Raw genomic sequence first — 17,762 nt, 5'->3', positions numbered from 1 at the left:
GCTGACTGTAAATTTTTAGCATTGTAAATTCCTTTAGAAATCAGTGTGACTTACTGGTAATTAATTTGCTTTAGTATGTATTTGTGGTAGTAGGGGGCACCCACCATCCACTCACCCAGTGTAGTGTTGCCATATGGTTTTGTCACTGAGTGACTAAAAGTTGTTTCTTGTTCCCAGGAAATCATTTACCATGCTGGGTGGTAAACATATAACCAGGGTTTTTGGCCAGGTTAAGTGTCCCTCAGATTCTCCTAGCTAAAATCACTAAATTATTGCAATCCTCACCCTGTCCTGGGGTGGTAAAGGATGTCCGGATGATGGTGATGATATAATGTTTATTTTTTATGTCAGATCACGGAATTGTTAGGACCATTTCCTAAAGAATTCAATGATGGAGAGTATGCAGAAGAATTCGCTGATTTCATCGGGCGGCCCATGTCTCGATACCAGCGATTGGAGAACCTTCGAAAGAGACTCAACGACTGCAAGGATTCTATGTTCCTTATGTTGGTTGAGCGCCTTTTCACCTACCTCCCAGGTCAGCTTTTAGAATTGTCATTACTTTCTGTTCATTATTTTGGGCATCATGATACTGTACTGACTTTTTAAAAATTATCATATATTGGTGTTGTTCCTGCTATTGTTGTTGTTATTATTAGTAGTACTAAAATTATTTTATTACACAAGGTGCTAAAGGTGGGCCCAGTAGAGTGCAGTTACTGTAAATTACTTTATGTCCCAACGTGTCTCTAGCACTGAGGAAGGAAATAAGGGAAAAAAAAAAAAAATAATAAGTACTGTACGATATGAAAATGTAGAAGAAAAGTCATAATTTAAAATGTAAACACAATAAAGGAAGATAATTATTGCTGTGTATGCAGAAAGAGTATTTTATTTGAAAATGGCCATTGTTCACTGCACACAGAAGTACCGGTAAGTGAATTGTATGGTCATTCGATAAGGCAGAAAGCATCCCTGGAATTCAGTACTGGTAGTTCACCACTTTAGTGGTTGAAAGCAGAATGGATGCTGTGCTCAAGAGAACTTGTTAGATGTAGCAAGCAGATATGCATCAGGGAGATAAACATGCATAGGATAAGCTCATTTGTTCATTTACAATGGCTTCAGTAGGTTTGCATGCATCGGCATTGGTCACCTGATGGTGGCACTCCACACTGCTCATTCTCTGGAGGCCTTCCTCTTCAGTTGCTTATCCCTGAGGTCACACTTTATGACCCTGTCCCAGGTCTTCTTTGGTCAGCCTCTCGTAACCTTACCCTTGACATTCACAGCTCTCGCCTTCTGGACCCAGTTGCCATCTTCCATCCATGTACCTGAACCATCTCAGTCCACCCCTATTTTTCACAACACTACTACATACAAGTCCCATCCTTCTTCTCTTAATCCTTCCCCCCCCCCCCTTCCAGCCTCCAATCCAAGGATGCACTAGACAGCCATCTAATCATTATCATTTCTGTATCTTTCAGCCTAAAGATATCCTCTTCCTCTACTGTCCAGGTCTCACAACCATACAGCATTACACTCATAACACATGCAGCATATAATTACCTCTTGGCACAGAGGGAGAGCCCTCTCAATGTCAGGCAAGGCAACAGCTCCGTGAACTTCCTCCAACCACTCCTTACTCTAGCCACAGAGCCAGCCCCACCTCCAGTATATCACATGTCCCTCAAATAGCACAAAACCCCTCCTTACACTCCAGAGACTCTCCAGCAAGAACAATCCTGTACTGTGTATGATAAGAATTCTTGTTGAATATGTTAAACCTTTAGTAGTTGTAGTAGTAGTAGTAGCATCAGTAATACTCAGGACATTAGAAAATATCAGTGTGGCTGACTAAATTTTTAGCATTGTAAATTCCTTTAGAAATCAGTGTGACTTACTGGTAATTCATTTGCTTTAATGTGTATTTGTCATAGGTGGGGGCACCCACCATCCACTCACCCAGTGTAGTGTTGCCTTATGGTCTCAACACTGAGTGACAAAAAGTTGTTTCTTGTACCCAGGAAATCATTTACCATGCTGGGTGGTAACCATATAACCAGGGTTTTTGGCCGGGTTAAGTGTCCCTCAGATTCTCCTAGCTAAAATCACTAAATTATTGCAATCTTCACCCTGTCCTGGGGTGGTAAAGGAGGTTCGGATGATGGTGATGATCATTCTCTACATGCTTCCTCTGACACACCACACACACGAAATCAGCATTATTTCGCAACTTGCCTCTAACACAACATCTCTCATGCATATATTTATCTCAAACGCTGTACAAGACTGAGTTCCTTTCGACATCTTTGTGGCAAACTACACATAGCCACACTGCCTCTTCTTTGACAGTATCCACATTTATTCAGACCATTATACCCCATTCCATTTCTCCACTCCCTAAAGCTTTGCTCTGCCTCCTTTTCATTCTCCTCAGTCATCTCCAAGTCATCAGTATACAGCATCTTTCATGGGAGTCTACTTGTGAAGTCATGTGAGAGAGCTTCAAACACCACGATAAACAATAAGGGGTTGAAGACACCCCAGATGCATGCCAACATTCATGGAAAACTCATCACTTAAATCTCCATTCACTCTCACCTGGGTGCAAGCACCCACATACCATAACCACTTAAACCTTCCACTCCACAATCCTAAGTTTTCTCATTGCCTACAGCACCACTTTCCAAGGAACTCTGTCAGAGGCATTCTCCAAATCAACAAAAACAAAGCACAGCTCTCCTTTCTTTCCCCTTTTTTTTTTTTCCCCCAGAAGCTATCAGAAAATAAATAATGTACCAATGGCCCCTTTGCCTGGCATAAGCCGAAACTGCGTCTTGTCAGTATTCACTCTTTCTCTCATTATACAGCACCTTCCAAGACTCTCTTCAGTACCTTCATTATCAGGTTGAAAAGTTTAATGCCTCTGTAATTTCCTCTTTCCAGGGTATCGCTCTTCCCCTAACACATATTTAGTCAGACTCTTTAGCCAGTCATCTGGGACAATACATCATCGTGATCATCATCATTCGGACCTCCTTTCCCAACCTAGGGCAAGGTGAGGAGTAACATGTCCAGACAGCCCAAGTTTTCCCAGTTCAATGGGCCACGCTTCCTTTCACTCATCATTCAAGCCCCCGGAATCCTGGCTCTATCTGATACGCCAAAAACATTCACCACATTCTGTAACGTCACTTAAACGTATCTGATAGAGTCAGTCTGGATGCTGTCATGTTAAAAACGGGTGCCAGATCTCTGATCATGCACTTCTTCTCACAACATTCATCCGCCAGCTCGATCTTTTGTCAGTCACCCAGCCTCACCGACTTCCATACCTCTCTTCCACACACACTTATCCACCATATCCCTCCACCTTCTCCTTGGCCTAACTCACCTCCTTCCTCCTTCAGATTCATTCATTTATACCCTTTTCACCACTCTATTGTTATCCATTCTCTCCACATGACCTTACGATCTCAGTACACTCCCTTCGATTCTGGTGTCCACAGACTTCTTCACTCCACATCTGTCATGAATCACATTATTTCGTATCCTATCCACTCTCGGTACTCCACATACATTCCTCAGCAGTCCCATCTCTGCTGCTCTCATTCTTGACTTTTCATTTTCATGCCACACCGTAGTCTCACATCCTTATGTTAAAATTGGCATTAACACTCCATCATGTAAGCCTCATGCAGCTGCAACACTCAAGTTTCTGTTTCTTATCAAGGCCTTCATAGCATCAGCTACTTTCCTTCCTTGTGTTACTCTACTTTCCACTTCTATTGCACATTTTCCTCTCTTTTCTCTCACCTTACTCAGGTATTTGAACTCTCTTACCAATTCCAGTCTGTCTCCATTCAGTCACACTGTGAATCACCTTCTCTCCCAATAACCATTACTTTACTCTTTTCCACATTTACTCTCAAGGCACGACGCTCACAGACATTAGCAAAACTGCAATAGTCTACCAAGTTCTTATGAGGTATTTGCAAGTAATACTGCATCATCAGCGTACAACAAATTTGAGATATTCCATCCATCACCATTCATTACCAACACCATCCCTCTCTCCATTACTCGTTTTTTTACTTGTCTCATCACCCCATCCATATACAATATATATATATATATATATCTATCTATCTATTGCCAGACGCCTCAGTCCCGTTTGGGGTGGCCACAAACAAATCGCCTCCAAGTCGCCCTGTCCCCCGCCATTTCACTCCCCTGCTCCCAACTCACACCCCCCTCTCTCATATACCTCTCCACCCATCCCTCCATCTCATCCTCGGCCTCCCCCTCCCTCTTTCCCCCTCCACCTCACTCACATACACTCTCTTCGTCAGTCTTTCACCCTCCATCCTCTCCACATGGCCAAACCACCTCAGTATGTTCCTCATAACGCTTCCTATCACATCCACATCAACACCACAATGCTCCTTTATATCCTCATTCGTCAGCCTGTCTCTCCATGTGACTCCACAGGCTCCTCTTAAATAACTCATTTCCACTGCTCTCACTCTTGACTTGTGTCCTTCCAACAACGTCCAAGCTTCACTTCCGTACGTTAGAGTTGGTATCACAATACTGTCATGTAGTAACTTTTTCACTTCCATGCTCACTTCCCTGTTTCTTATCACTGCTTTCAAAGAACCAGCAACCTTTCTTCCCTGCTGTACCCTTTCAAGCACTTCACCCTCCAAACCTCCATCCTTACTCATATATATATATATATATATATATATATATATATATATATATATATATATACTGTATATTATATATATATATATATATATATATATATATATATATATATATATATATATATATATATATATATATATATATATGTATGTATGTATATATATATCATCATCATCATCATCATCAGCCATTTGAGTATCCACTGCAGGACCAGCCTATCCCGACTAAAGTTGGGACGATACAGCCAATGTATATCTACCAAGTGGCGTAGGCTGTCTGGTAGAGATTGTATGTAGGGTGAGAAGTGCTTATAAGTGTAATTGTAGTGTTGGAGTGGCTTTGGATGTGTATGTAGTTTGTGAACCAAGTGTAATCGGCCCTCGCAAGCCGACTGGGTGCAAGCGTACTTTATAGTAAGCGACACTGGTTCAACCACATCACCCCTTGTGTCTGCCAGTGCAGTACGTGGCCGGGTGAACACTCCCAAAGTTTATTACCCTGGCAGGGCGCGAACCCTTGCTCACCTGTGTACGAAACGCATACTCTACCACTGTACCACAAAGGCTCCATATATATAGAACAACAATGGGGACATCACACAACCTTGGCGCACAGCAACACCAATCGTGAACCACTCACTTAGATGCCCATTTACCCTTGCATGTGCCCAGCTACCATTACCATCATAAAAACACTTGATGGCATCTAGCAGCTTACCATCTATACTGTACGTGCAAAACCTTCCACAATCCTACTCTGTCTGCTTTGTCATATGCTTCTTCCAGAGCCATGAATGCCATAAACTCTTTTTGGTCCTTCTCACACACCATCTCCAGTATTTGTCTTATCGCAAATATTTGATCCACACATCCTCTACCACTCCTAAAGCCATCCTGTTCATCACTCACTAGGACTTTTGATATCTCTCTTACTTTGTCTGTAATTTTTCTTCCATATACCTTCCCTACCACACTCAGTAAACTTATGCCACAATAATTCTTGCACTCATTTTGCTCACTTTTATTTTTGTACAGGGGTACAATCACAGCCTTTTTCCACTCTGCTGGCACAGTTTCACTCATCCGTGTCCTTTACATATCTCCAACAAGCACTTCATTCCTCTCTCTCCACTACACTTAATCATCTCTGCATACACCTCATCAGCCTCAGCCACCTTCCCATTTTTCAACTGCTTCACAGCGTTCTTCACCTGTGCAAGTGTCCCGTTTTCTGGCACTGCATTCCTTCTCTGCTTACCCCCCAAACCAGTCAAGTATACAGTTGCTTTGCCATCTCTGTTCCCGATCATCAGTCTTTCAAAATATTCTTTTCCTTTAGTCCTTACTTCATCCCCGTGGGTTAATAATCTAGCACATGCATCCTTCACGCTTTCACATTTCTTTCCGTTGTCATTTCTACATTTCCGTACCTCTTTCTAGAATAACTTCCTATTTTCAGAGTAAAGTAAACCCTCAACTGGGGGGAGGAGTGGGTTGTTATATCTATAAGTTCGCTATATACGAGGGGTTCGTATTTCCGAGGGATTACCAAACTCAGTTCGCTACATAAGGGGAGCCGTTCCGTTCTGCATGCTCAAACATAACCTAAACTATCTCTGTGAAGTTTTACATGGAAAATTCGGTGGTTTATGAAGTTGCACATGTAAATACAGTACAGTACTGTATGAAGTTGTACATATATATACGATACCTGTGATAAGAATACAGTATAATGTACAGTCACTACTCATTATACGACGAGGTTACGTCAGGTCATACCTTAACGTATAATGATTTTATCGTAAATCGGAAGATTGAAACACATTATAAAAGGGGGGATACGTCAACTCAACTTCCCAAAGTCACCTACCCCAGACTGAAACAAAAATGACAACCCACCTTAGTCACTTTCTGTGTCGGTCCAAGTCATCTCTTAGACCAAAACAAACACTATCACACCAATACAGGTGGCGTTACTCACGTACAGTAAATCGTTGCAACAACACAACAATCACCCTTGCGTAACGTTGGCCTGGTGCTACACAATGTACTGTATAGGTCTACTGTAGCACGATGCTTAGCTGAGAGGTGACGATAGCAGGGGGGCACACGTGAACGAGTGGAAAAGACAGGGCTTTGAAGGGGTGGCAGGACTGCAACTGAACCAAAACAATACTCTGCACGTTGGGGCCGCCATCTTGCCTGAGACAAGCGGCAGTTCCCTTGCATGTGCCTGGCTTTTCATACGAAATTTTCCGAGGGAAATATCGTTATGGCAGGAAATTCATCTCAAATTGGATTTTGGGGTGGAACTTCTCTGTTATCGTTGTAGCGAATTATTGTATACCGAATCAACGTATAACGAGTAGTGACTGTAGTACTGTTACAGTACACCTACCATGCCAGGAAGGGAGTACACTTACTGTGCAAGGAAGGGATGCTGTTGTCACCGTGGGCTGATTCCCGAACTTCCCCCTCATTTAGCGGCCTTTGTTCGCAAAATCTGGGGGAAGTTCGGTTGCAATTTGTCCGTTTGTTATATCCGAAATTTGCAGTACCGGGGTTCGTTATATCGAGGGTTTACTGAAATTTGCATTCATTTTTCTTCCTAGATCATCATTTACCTCCTCCTTTTTCCTCTTCACTAGTCTCATCATGTGCTTCTTGCTCTCAATATATTCAATTCTTATTTCATTTTAACCTCTCTCCTGTAATCACTCTAGCCACTTCTTCCTTTTTTCCTCCACTGCTATCTTAACCTCTTCATCCCACCACACCATTCCTTTTTTCTTTGTTGTTTTTTTGCCACATCACACACTGCTTTAGCATTCCTAACTAAGCAATCCCTGTATGCATTCCACAGGCTGTCCAGATACATTTCATTCCAGTTCACCAAGTCTAACTCCTCCCCTACTTTGGTCCTGTATTCATCTGCCATTTCTTTGATCCTCAGCTTCTTGACTTTCAGTCTTTCTCCCTGACTGCACCTCTCTCTCTCCCAGTCCACCTCACTCCTCTCAGCTTGATCTTGCATACCACGATCATATGATACGACAGACCTCCACATTGTCCTTTCATGTCCCTTGTATCAGCAACTGGGACAGCACACTCATGTATAATCAGATATATCAAATCAGCAATTAAACTCACTCCTATACCTCCTAAGGCCTTCAGCATTTCAGCAGCATACTCAGACACATGCACATCACCTACCCTAACTGCATCCTTCAGATTGCCCTGCTCTCAGTAGCAACATCAGTCTAAGGCTGAGGGCCAAATACTTGATCTACTGACTCAGAACCTTCCCTGTTCCTCTCAAACTCCTCATTCAGCAATCAGTCTTAATATTCTCTCCAAGCATCTTTAATATCCTGACTACACACCACTACCTTTCCTTCATCAATCTTCACACACTGCTCATTTGTGACATCCCTGTTCTCTCTCTCTTCATCTGTTTTGCCACCTTAGCCCCTGTGCGCTGGTTGACATGTTATACCTTCACGATTTGGGGCACGGAGCAACGCAAGTTGACTTGTGTAGCCGCAAGCGTCTTACCGCTGCCGTGTGAACCCGCCACCATTTTCTATGACAGCCATAGGGTAGGTAGGTACCCAGGGTACCCCACTGATGCACGGCTCACCTGTACACGGCACTGGTAGAGTGTAGAGTGATGTCTTCCTCATCCTCCTCGTCCAGTTCCTCTCCCCCATGCATGGGGCCGATTGCATCATCGACCCCCATGAAAGTTCTGCCCTTACTGCAATGGAAAGGGCTCAGTGACTGAGCAGGTGTGTGGGAAATTGTAAATTGTAAACAGATATGCACAAGGGTGTTTTTTTTATACGTAAGTGAAATGTAAGGTATTATAAGTTGTACATTCATCCCTGTACTATCCGGACGCCCACTTACCAGACATTGTGGGCCTGGACCTTTGGAATTAAAAAAAAAAAAAAAAAAAAAAAAAAAAAAAAAAAAAATCCTCCCAAAATTTTGCCACACGTCGTCGAACAGCTATTTACACCACGGCCCCTTCACCCCTTCCTTCCTCCCCCCTCCCCCGTCAGGGTTGCCATTTGGTATTTTTCATTACCAAATGTGGCCCAATTTGGTAATGAAAAATTCATTTTGTAATGAATCAGAATAATGCATTACCAAACGGATTTTTCACGTGTATGAGGATACACAGGATGGAGATGGTGGATTGTTTGCTCTCTCTCTGATTAATCTGCTAGCCTACATAGCGTGAAAATAATCAACATGCTGTTAATTATAAGGAGAGTGATTACATATATTTCCACTTGTACAGTATATATAATTAGTGAAGAATAAATGCTAGCTTTACAAATATGGTAATGAAAAGTTAAATTTGGTAATGAAAATTGAGGAGTTTGGTAATGTGGCCGAGTTTGGATCTGGCAACCCTGCTCCCCCTTTGCCACCAGTTACCGCCTAACTGCCACAGTGAGTAAATGCTAATCGCAATGGATGCCGCACGTGCTCGTTTTTGTGAATAAACAGTGAATAAGCTGCAGTACCTCGCCACTAGACTACATGGGAATTTACAGTGTTGTGCAGTTAAAAAATTAGAATTTAGGAGGAGGCTGTAGCATGGGCCGAACAGGGTGGTACTCCCAAGGGGAATGGGAATGCTGGCGATAGAGAGAGCTGGAGCTCCTGTTTCACTAGCTATCTACCCATCCCCTTTTACTGACCTTTTCAGTGTGACATTAACATGGAGAGTAGACCAGCATACTCTCCCAAACATTTCCTCTAACTATCTTATGCACCACACCACATGCACTTTACATTTCACACAATGTATCCCGCTACGTTACAGGGGTTGGCACCGGCAGGGGCATTCGGCCAGAAAACTTTGTCCCCGCTACCTAGTGGTGGACTTCTGAGGGGAGACGTGATGGGGGTTCCGCCGGCATAGATCATGGGTCCAGGGCGAGATGGGGCTTAAGCCTGTGCTAGAGGGTACAGGGCATTGCAGTTCCCAGGCCGCTGCTTCCGCCCAATAGAGAGGGGCCCGAACCTGGGAGTAGCGCCCCAAGAGGCTGCCCTATCACTGGATGTATAATGGTGGGACAGTTGCAGTGCCAAGGCACGCTTGGAGGGTGTCCCTGCAGCTGTCCTGGCAGGGTGCCCCGAGGCCACTACCACAGCCACTGGTAAGCTGGTGGGCTAGGGGTCTCAGATCCATTGCCTGGACCTGGGACTGTGCAGTGAGTGGGGCCAGTGGTATGTCTATCCCCCTTTATTAATACTGACTATGACAAAATACAAGAATAAGTTTCAAAGCAATCCTGAGGACAGTAAATCACCCAGGGAGATGAGGGTGGGTTCACGGAATGTGGGAAGTTTGAGGGGAAGAGTGGGGGAAGTCGTTCAGGCATTCAGTAGGAGGTGGGTGCATGTGGCATGTTTGCAGGAAGTCCGGTACAGGGGTGGATCAGCCAGAAAGATTGTTGGGAAGGTCTGTTACTAGAAGTTGTTTTGGCAGGGGGGGACAGACGGATATGGGGGTGTTGGTGTGATGGTTGCGGAGAAATGGGTGGAATATTTTATGAATGTTATGAGAGTGAGCATGGAAGTGAAAAAGTTACTACATGACAGTATTGTGATACCAACTCTAACGTACGGAAGTGAAGCTTGGACGTTGTTGGAAGGACACAAGTCAAGAGTGAGGGCAGTGGAAATGAGCTATTTAAGAGGAGCCTGTGGAGTCACATGGAGAGACAGGCTGACGAATGAGGATATAAAGGAGTGTTGTGGTGTTGATGTGGATGTGATAGGGAGCATTATGAGGAACACACTGAGGTGGTTTGGCCATGTGGAGAGGATGGAGGGTGAAAGACTGACAAAGAGAGTGTATGTGAGTGAGGTGGAGGGGGGAAGAGGGAGGGGGAGGCCGAGGATGAGATGGAGAGATGGGGTGGAGAGGTATATGAGAGAGGGGGGTGTGAGTTGGGAGCAGGGGAGTGAAATGGCGGGGGACAGGGCGACTTGGAGGCGATTTGTTTGTGGCCACCCCAAACGGGATTGAGGCGTCTGGCAATGGATAGATAGATAGATAGTTATGAGAGTAAGCGATAGGATATTGGTAGTGAAAATTCTGTTTGGTGAAAAGATAACTGCAATTATATCGGCATATGCTCCACAGGCAGGATTGGATGAAGTAGAGAAATATAGATTTTGGGATTATTTAATGCGTGTTGTAGGTGGTATGCGGGATGATGAGATAGTGGTTTTGGGAGGGGACTTAAATGGTCATGTAGATGAAGCAGCACAAGGTTATGAAGGAGTACATGGAGGATGTGCATATGGTATAAGGAATGCGGAAGGGGAAAGGATACTCGAGTTTGGGGAGGCAACAGACATGATTCTGTGCAACACACATTTTAGGAAAAGGGTGGGGTTATGAGGGGTAGACCGAGAAAGACATGGGACGAGGTCATTAAGTGTGACCTTAGGGTTAAGGGACTGAACAGGGAGGCTGCAATGGATCGTGCAGCGTGGAGAGCCGCCATTAGGTGACCAAGGCCGACACATGCAAGCATGTTGGAGCCTTTAAAAACGAAAACGAGACGAAACGAGAGAGTAGGTTAATTACGTTTGAGTCTGGGGGAAATAGCAGTCAGATAGATTATTTTCTGGTTAGGAGGGCTGATAGGGGGTTAGTAAGGGATGTTAAAGTTATAGGAAGTGAGGAATGTGTGCAGCAGCACAAACTATTAATTTGTGATATGGTGCTTAAAGAATGAGTGATGAAAAAGAGGACTTATTATCCTAGGAGGAAAATATGGAAGCTGGAAAACCAAATAGTAAGGGATGCCTTCTATAGTGAGATGAGGAGAGTGGTGGCTGAACAGGAAGTCATAGACAGAGGCATTAATGAACAGTACAGAGCCCTCGAGAACAATCTCCCGAGAGTTACTGATGTAATATGCGGTTGGACAAGAGGCACACCAAGACATAAAATAACTTGGTGGTGGGATGAGGGTGTAGAAGCTGTAGTTAAGGAGAAAAGAAGGCTTTTCCGAGAATGGAAGAAGGGTGGTAGCATGGAGGAATACTTGGCTGCCAAGTGTAGGGCTAGAAGAGAGGTATACAGGGCAAAGTCTGAGTCACAGAGACTTTTACTTGATAACCTAAATCATGGGGAAAGGAAAAATATGATATTTAAGGTGGCAAATCAGATGAAGAGGGATAATCGGGATATTATAGGTGAGCAGTGTGAGAAGAATGATGAAGGAAAGGTAGTGGTGAACAGTGAGGATATTAAAGATGCATGGAGAGAGCATTATAGCCGGTTGTTGAATGAGGAGTTTGACTGGGACAGGGAAGGTTTGGAGCCAGCAGATCCAGTGTTTGGCCCTTGGCCTCCCCCCCCCCCCAAAGTATTGAAATTCTCGATGATTTACTTAACAATGCCCTTAGCTGACCTCTCATGTCAGATCACTTGCTAAAACTGCCTCAGAGAAACTTGGATTATTGTACAGAGTCCGTAACTTCTTCACTGACAAGCAATTAGCTATAATTTATAGGAATCATATGTGCTCTCAGCTTGAATATTGCTCACCTTTGTGGAATGGATGTGGAGAGGTTGCACTAAAACAACTAAACAAAATTCAAAACAAAGCTGTTGGAATTATTAAAAACCCAGCTTTTATAAATGAACTACCTCCCCTACAAGTAAGAAGGAATGTTGCCTCCGTTGCATTATTTTACATTTTATGGCAAATGCTCAGGTGAAGTTGCCTCCATTGTGCCGCCTCTCCTTGCCTTCCCTCATGCTACTCGGGCATCTGGTAGCACTCATGACTGGAATGTCACACAGCCGTATTGGAGAACTTCTTTTCATTCATTTATCATCCAATCCTACATTTCCCCATGAGGAGCGTAGGAGCCTGGGGCTAGGCAAGTTGGTCCTGACATTTAAGATGAGAGTGACCAGCTTCACTCAACCCTGAGTGGCATTATGTGAGCAATAAACCCCAACCACCTCCTGGATGAAAACCCTCATTGGCTCAATCCGATCGGAGCGCCGTAATTACCCACTAAACCACCAGGCACCAAAATTTGGTTATATGGTTACCAACCAGCGTACTAAATGGTATCCTGGTGTACAGGAAACCATTTGGCTTGTCACTTAGCGTAGAATCACCCACAGGCAGAAGGAAGAGGAAAGAATGAAGGAAAGAAAGACAGAAGAGGGAGTGTAAAGTCACCTGTAGGCAGAAGGACGAGGAAAGAATGAAAGAAAGAAAGACAGAAGAGGATGGAAGGAAAGAAGGGTGGAGGAGAGGAAAGGGCAGACACCCGAGAGCAGCACTACATCTAGTGAGTGCATGGTGAATGCTCCCACCTACCACCTGCAGAACTTCTGCCTGTCAGAATTCTTTTATTCCCTGAACTGCATATCTCTGGAACTCACTTCCCCAGAGTTGTTTCCCCCTCAAACTTCAGCCTACAGCTGTTTAAGTCCAGCTGTTACAGATAATTTATGAATTGAGGATGCCAGTAATCTAGTGTATGGATTTTTTTTTATATTCATTTGTTTTTCCTTCCTCTGTTCAGTTATTAAAAAAAAAAAAGATAAATAGCACTTTTAAAATAAAACATATTTACTTATACTGTACTCTATTTCCCTTACAGATCGACGGTTTACACCTTTTGAGGCAGCATGTCACCCTTTTGTGGCATGTTCCACCCCCTTCTTGTATCTCACACCATCTCCAGGTTTGTTTGCTTAATGTTTTGTTTTGTTTTCAGAAGCTTTGCATGTGCTTGCATATGTCACCCTTGTTCATAGGATGGCAACTGTTCATGCTGTCTTGTCTCAGGCAGCATATCTCTTCAATCCCATAACCCTGAGGTAATTTTGTAGGACCTCATTTTAAGTGTTTGTTCAACCTCTTGGTGCTTCACTCTCCACATTTACACTCATAGATCTTTTCATCCAGTTTTCATCCTCCAGTCTCTCCATTTGTCCAGAATACTTCAGTCATCCCCTATGCATCACATCACCAGGGTCATCAATTCCCAGCCAATCTCAGCTGGTCAGATGTGTTGATGATACATAACCATGCTGGGTCAACACTATTAGGACAGTACAGATGCATTTCCTCCTTTCTTACTTTGCTTGTTGTTCCTGTCATTTCTCACTTGGTTTGAAGTTTTGTTTTCATTGTATTGGCTTCTAGTTTGATTGATGATTTTTGCTTGTAGAGCAGTTGTAGATTGTTTTGATTGTGAAGTTGATTCTTAATTTGTTCATTGATTGTTGACTGAGACGTTAATCGGCTTTGATTACCGCTTGAGGTGTAGATTGATTGTAGTTGGTTTGTTTTCGCCGCTTGCCACCAATATCAATGTCATTGCCATAGATAGACATAGAAAGATAGAGAGGTTGGTTGTAATTGTAGATCGTCAAAGCACTGTATAAAGCTCTGAGGCATCATATGGTTCAAATCCGCTGCTGTTACCAATATCAATGAAGTAGTTTATCATAGTTTACTGTTGTTCACCGCTGCCACCAATACCGATGAATTTAGTTTATCGTAGTTTACTTTTGTTCACCTTTGCCACCAGTATCGATGAATGTAGTTTATCATAGTTTACCATTGTTAATTGCTGCTGCCAATATCGATGAACGTAGCCAAGGGGTTTGATTAGATGGAGAGATTGTAGATGTATCTTCCCCTCTATCACCAGTGGAGTGTAATGTGGGCCGCTCCTAGTAAAATGGTACATCGTCGAGTAGAATGATTAGGTAGGTCTCTCTCTCTCTCTCACCTTCCCCCTTTGTGTATCATAAGCGAGGTGAGTTACAGAGCACTCTTGGGTTACGGAGTTTATTGTACACAGTTATATCGAAATATGATTGACGGCGTAATGTAGCATGACGGCAAAGCTCCTAGCTGACCCTGTCTCCTGCCTTCCGCCCTCATTTGTACTCTCAGGTTCTCTGCCTCTATGCCCTCCGAAATCTGAGAATGTAAATTGCTCGGTGGGGATGTAGTGTGTGGTAGATTTCCTTGGTTAGTTTCCATGACATCAGGTTACTGGCTCATTCTGGTTAACCTGCTCTTATCATGAAATTTTTGTATTGTCTGGACTACAAGAGATTGTTTGAGATACATCATGTGTTAAGACATTCTTGATGGTCTGGGACAACAGGATTGTGGATATGCATCATGTAGGTTGGCACTCCTAGTGTGAAGCTGTGTGTGTCTCCAGCAGACACTACATACTGCACATTGTGATAGGAGATATATGCTGGTGCCTGTAATGCTAACAAGGCCATCTATTCATATATGCTGAATGAACTGCGTAGTGAAGGTAAATATGAGTGGGTTAGATGTTCTACGGAGATAAAATACTGCACAAGATTCCAACTGTTAGAAGTGAGGAATACCTTAAAAAGGATTAACCCCTACAATATTGGTGTGATGTACACAATATACCATGCATACCATAAAGGGAAGAGCTGTGGGTCTGGTATATATACCACACGGCCTCTGCCACCACTCTTTAAAACTGGTTGGTTGTAGTTTTTGCAGGTAAAGGCTGTCAGCTCTCTCTGAAGTTCCCACAGTCACCAGTCCTCCCCGGTTGCTCTCAGGCATTTTGGGGGTAACATATGCCTCTGTTAATCCCTGCCGGGCTGACCCTTTGTGAGGAAGTTTACCTCCCCCAAGTCATTGTTGTATAACCAGCATAAATTGTACCTCATATGAGGCTTACAGCATGACATGTGATCATCATGCCACAGTTATGAGGTCTCCAGCTCTGCAAAGATTAAGTGTACTACATTACTGTTTAGTGTAATCTGGATATTGAGGGAAAGTGAAATACAAAAGACATGAGATTTAAGTAAAATAAAAGTATATTAAGAACATTTTATAAACATTGTGTCATTTTCAAGGTAGTTAGTCATGATGAAAGAAATACAGTACATGTAATAAGTCAAAACAGTACATGTAATAAGACAAAGTACTGTATGATGTAATACTTGTGCATTATATAATTGTATACTTACATGCTTCACATGAGCTAGTATCACTTGAAAATATTCATTTCAGTTGTTGGTAGTATTTAGGCAATTATTATGCACCCATAGCAGTTATACAGGTACAGTATAATGAAAATAGTGCAATGAGTGGATCATTAAGTTAGCAGGATAGACTGAATCTTTTGTAAATGCAAGGTAAACACCTGACTTAAGTATGGTATAATACATTTACATGATCAGTGTGATGTATACTGTACCATTATTTTGTTAGATTAATGGTGGTTTTTGAAGAGTCAGAAAAAAAGTGCACAAAATTGCCACCATGGTGGGGTTAAGAATGAAAAAGATACAGGTTTGGAAGAGAGATATATGTAAAATTTGTAAATGTAGAGAAAGAAGTATACCAGGTAGTGAAACATTTCTAGAAAATATGTCAGAAGAGCTTTGATTAATCAAGTTGTACTGATGGAATAGAAGAAGGCCATAAGTGTGCCTTTGCATGAAAAGTAGGGTCCAGTATGATTGCTGAAATTATCATGGGATAAATCTGCTGAGCATTGTAGGAAAGGGATATGTATATATGTAAGCAAAGGTGTATGGAAGAATCAGTAGAGAGAGGAAGGAATATACCAGAATATTCAGTGTGTGATGGACAGGGTGGTTCTGGTGTTGTAAGGTTTGTTTGGAGCAGATATTTTCATTAAGGCTGATGGTGGAGACAGCATGTGAGAATGTAGTGTAAGGTATTTATGGCATTTGTGGATCTGGAAAAAACACATGACAAGGCAAATAGGGAGGGGTAAGGAAAGATTCATGTATGAAGGGTGAAGATGAAAAACTTGAATGCTGTAGAGAGTTTTATTTTTACTAGGCAGGCAGGTGTAAGTAAGAGTGTGTCTGAAGAGTGGTTCACTTCAGTGCTGGAGTGAGATAAGGGTGTATGTAATGTTTTTCAAAATGTTTTTCTTGGTTGTAGTGTACCAGTAAAACAGTTTATTCAGTATATGTATGTATGGACATGGGCAAAGAAATCCACTCCAAAGGCCTAGAAGTCCAGTCATATGCCATCAGAGAGCTCCACAACAACCTTCACTTGTTATCATTTGAGTACTAATACTCACCATAATTCAAGACCTGTGCAATGGTGTTACTGTAGTGGGGTGAACTCATGATATGTTGATGAAAGCTAACAGAGAACCTGTAAAACTTTGCATTAACTTTTTCAAGTACTAGCTAGGAGCAATTTTCAACCTTATTCCACAGAGAACTAGAAAAGAACGGGATTGGGTGAGTAGTTGGAGAAGGAGTGGTATGGAAAAGTGTTAACAATCAGCTTGATGTATACCAAAATATGATGTAGTCGTCTGTACTTGATTCTTGCTACAACCAGTAATTTTTTACAACTTTGGAGAGTCCCCTAAGGTCGAGGGTGTTGGTGAAGGCAATTTCTTTCCCCTACAGCTCAAAAGGGTCTTTCCTAGCCTGAATAAAAGTCTGAAAATAACATTAAATGAGAAGTACATCACCAGACTGAAGGGGTTAAGCACTGGTAGAAAGCCAGAAAAGCTGGACTGTACCTATGTTAGAGTGGCAGTGTTATTTCCTTTTTGATACCTGTAAAATGGTTTCCTGCAGAAGATAATGAGAATATGTCTGTTATCTGATCATAGAGATGTAGATATGCTTACCCTTATGTAATGATCAGCCTCAAGCACTGCTTAGAATAATAATATATAATGTGTATGCTACAATTCTTTAATTAACATATCTTTTTCTTTAACAGGTTATATTAAGTACCCTACAGTGCTGCTAGACATGTCAACTTATCCTTACCTGCCTGGCCTTCCCGATGATGATGATGAAGATTCAGCCTCTGCTCAAGGCCGAAAGCGTTTAGCCCTCTTTACAAGACACAAGAAGCCCCAAACCTCAAATGCCTCAGGACAGTCACAAAAACAAGGTCAGAATGCCAATCAGAAAGACAAAGACAAAGATGGTTCTGGAAAAACTGCCACACGTTCTGATGT

At 42.7% G+C, this 17,762-nt stretch overlaps 1 protein-coding gene across 2 annotated transcripts in view; it reads left to right on the top strand.

Annotated features, from left to right (window-relative positions):
• LOC145393006 (uncharacterized) overlaps positions 1 to 17,762 on the top strand; it is a 76,610-nt gene that overhangs the window by 55,409 nt on the left and 3,439 nt on the right. For both annotated transcript variants that reach the window (XM_080267323.1, XM_080267322.1), the window contains exons 8-10: positions 352 to 538; positions 13,377 to 13,460; positions 17,519 to 17,762. The exon at positions 17,519 to 17,762 is cut by the window's right edge and continues 3,439 nt beyond it. In XM_080267323.1, the coding sequence (XP_080123449.1) occupies positions 352 to 538; positions 13,377 to 13,460; positions 17,519 to 17,762 (515 nt within the window). The remainder of the gene's footprint in view (positions 1 to 351; positions 539 to 13,376; positions 13,461 to 17,518) is intronic.

Source organism: Coenobita brevimanus, chromosome 23 (genome assembly GCF_032717465.1).
Source record: "Coenobita brevimanus isolate Jiangsu-jjx chromosome 23, ASM3271746v2, whole genome shotgun sequence".
Taxonomy (NCBI): Eukaryota; Metazoa; Arthropoda; class Malacostraca; order Decapoda; family Coenobitidae; genus Coenobita; species Coenobita brevimanus.
This window is presented reverse-complemented; position numbering and strand designations above follow the sequence as displayed.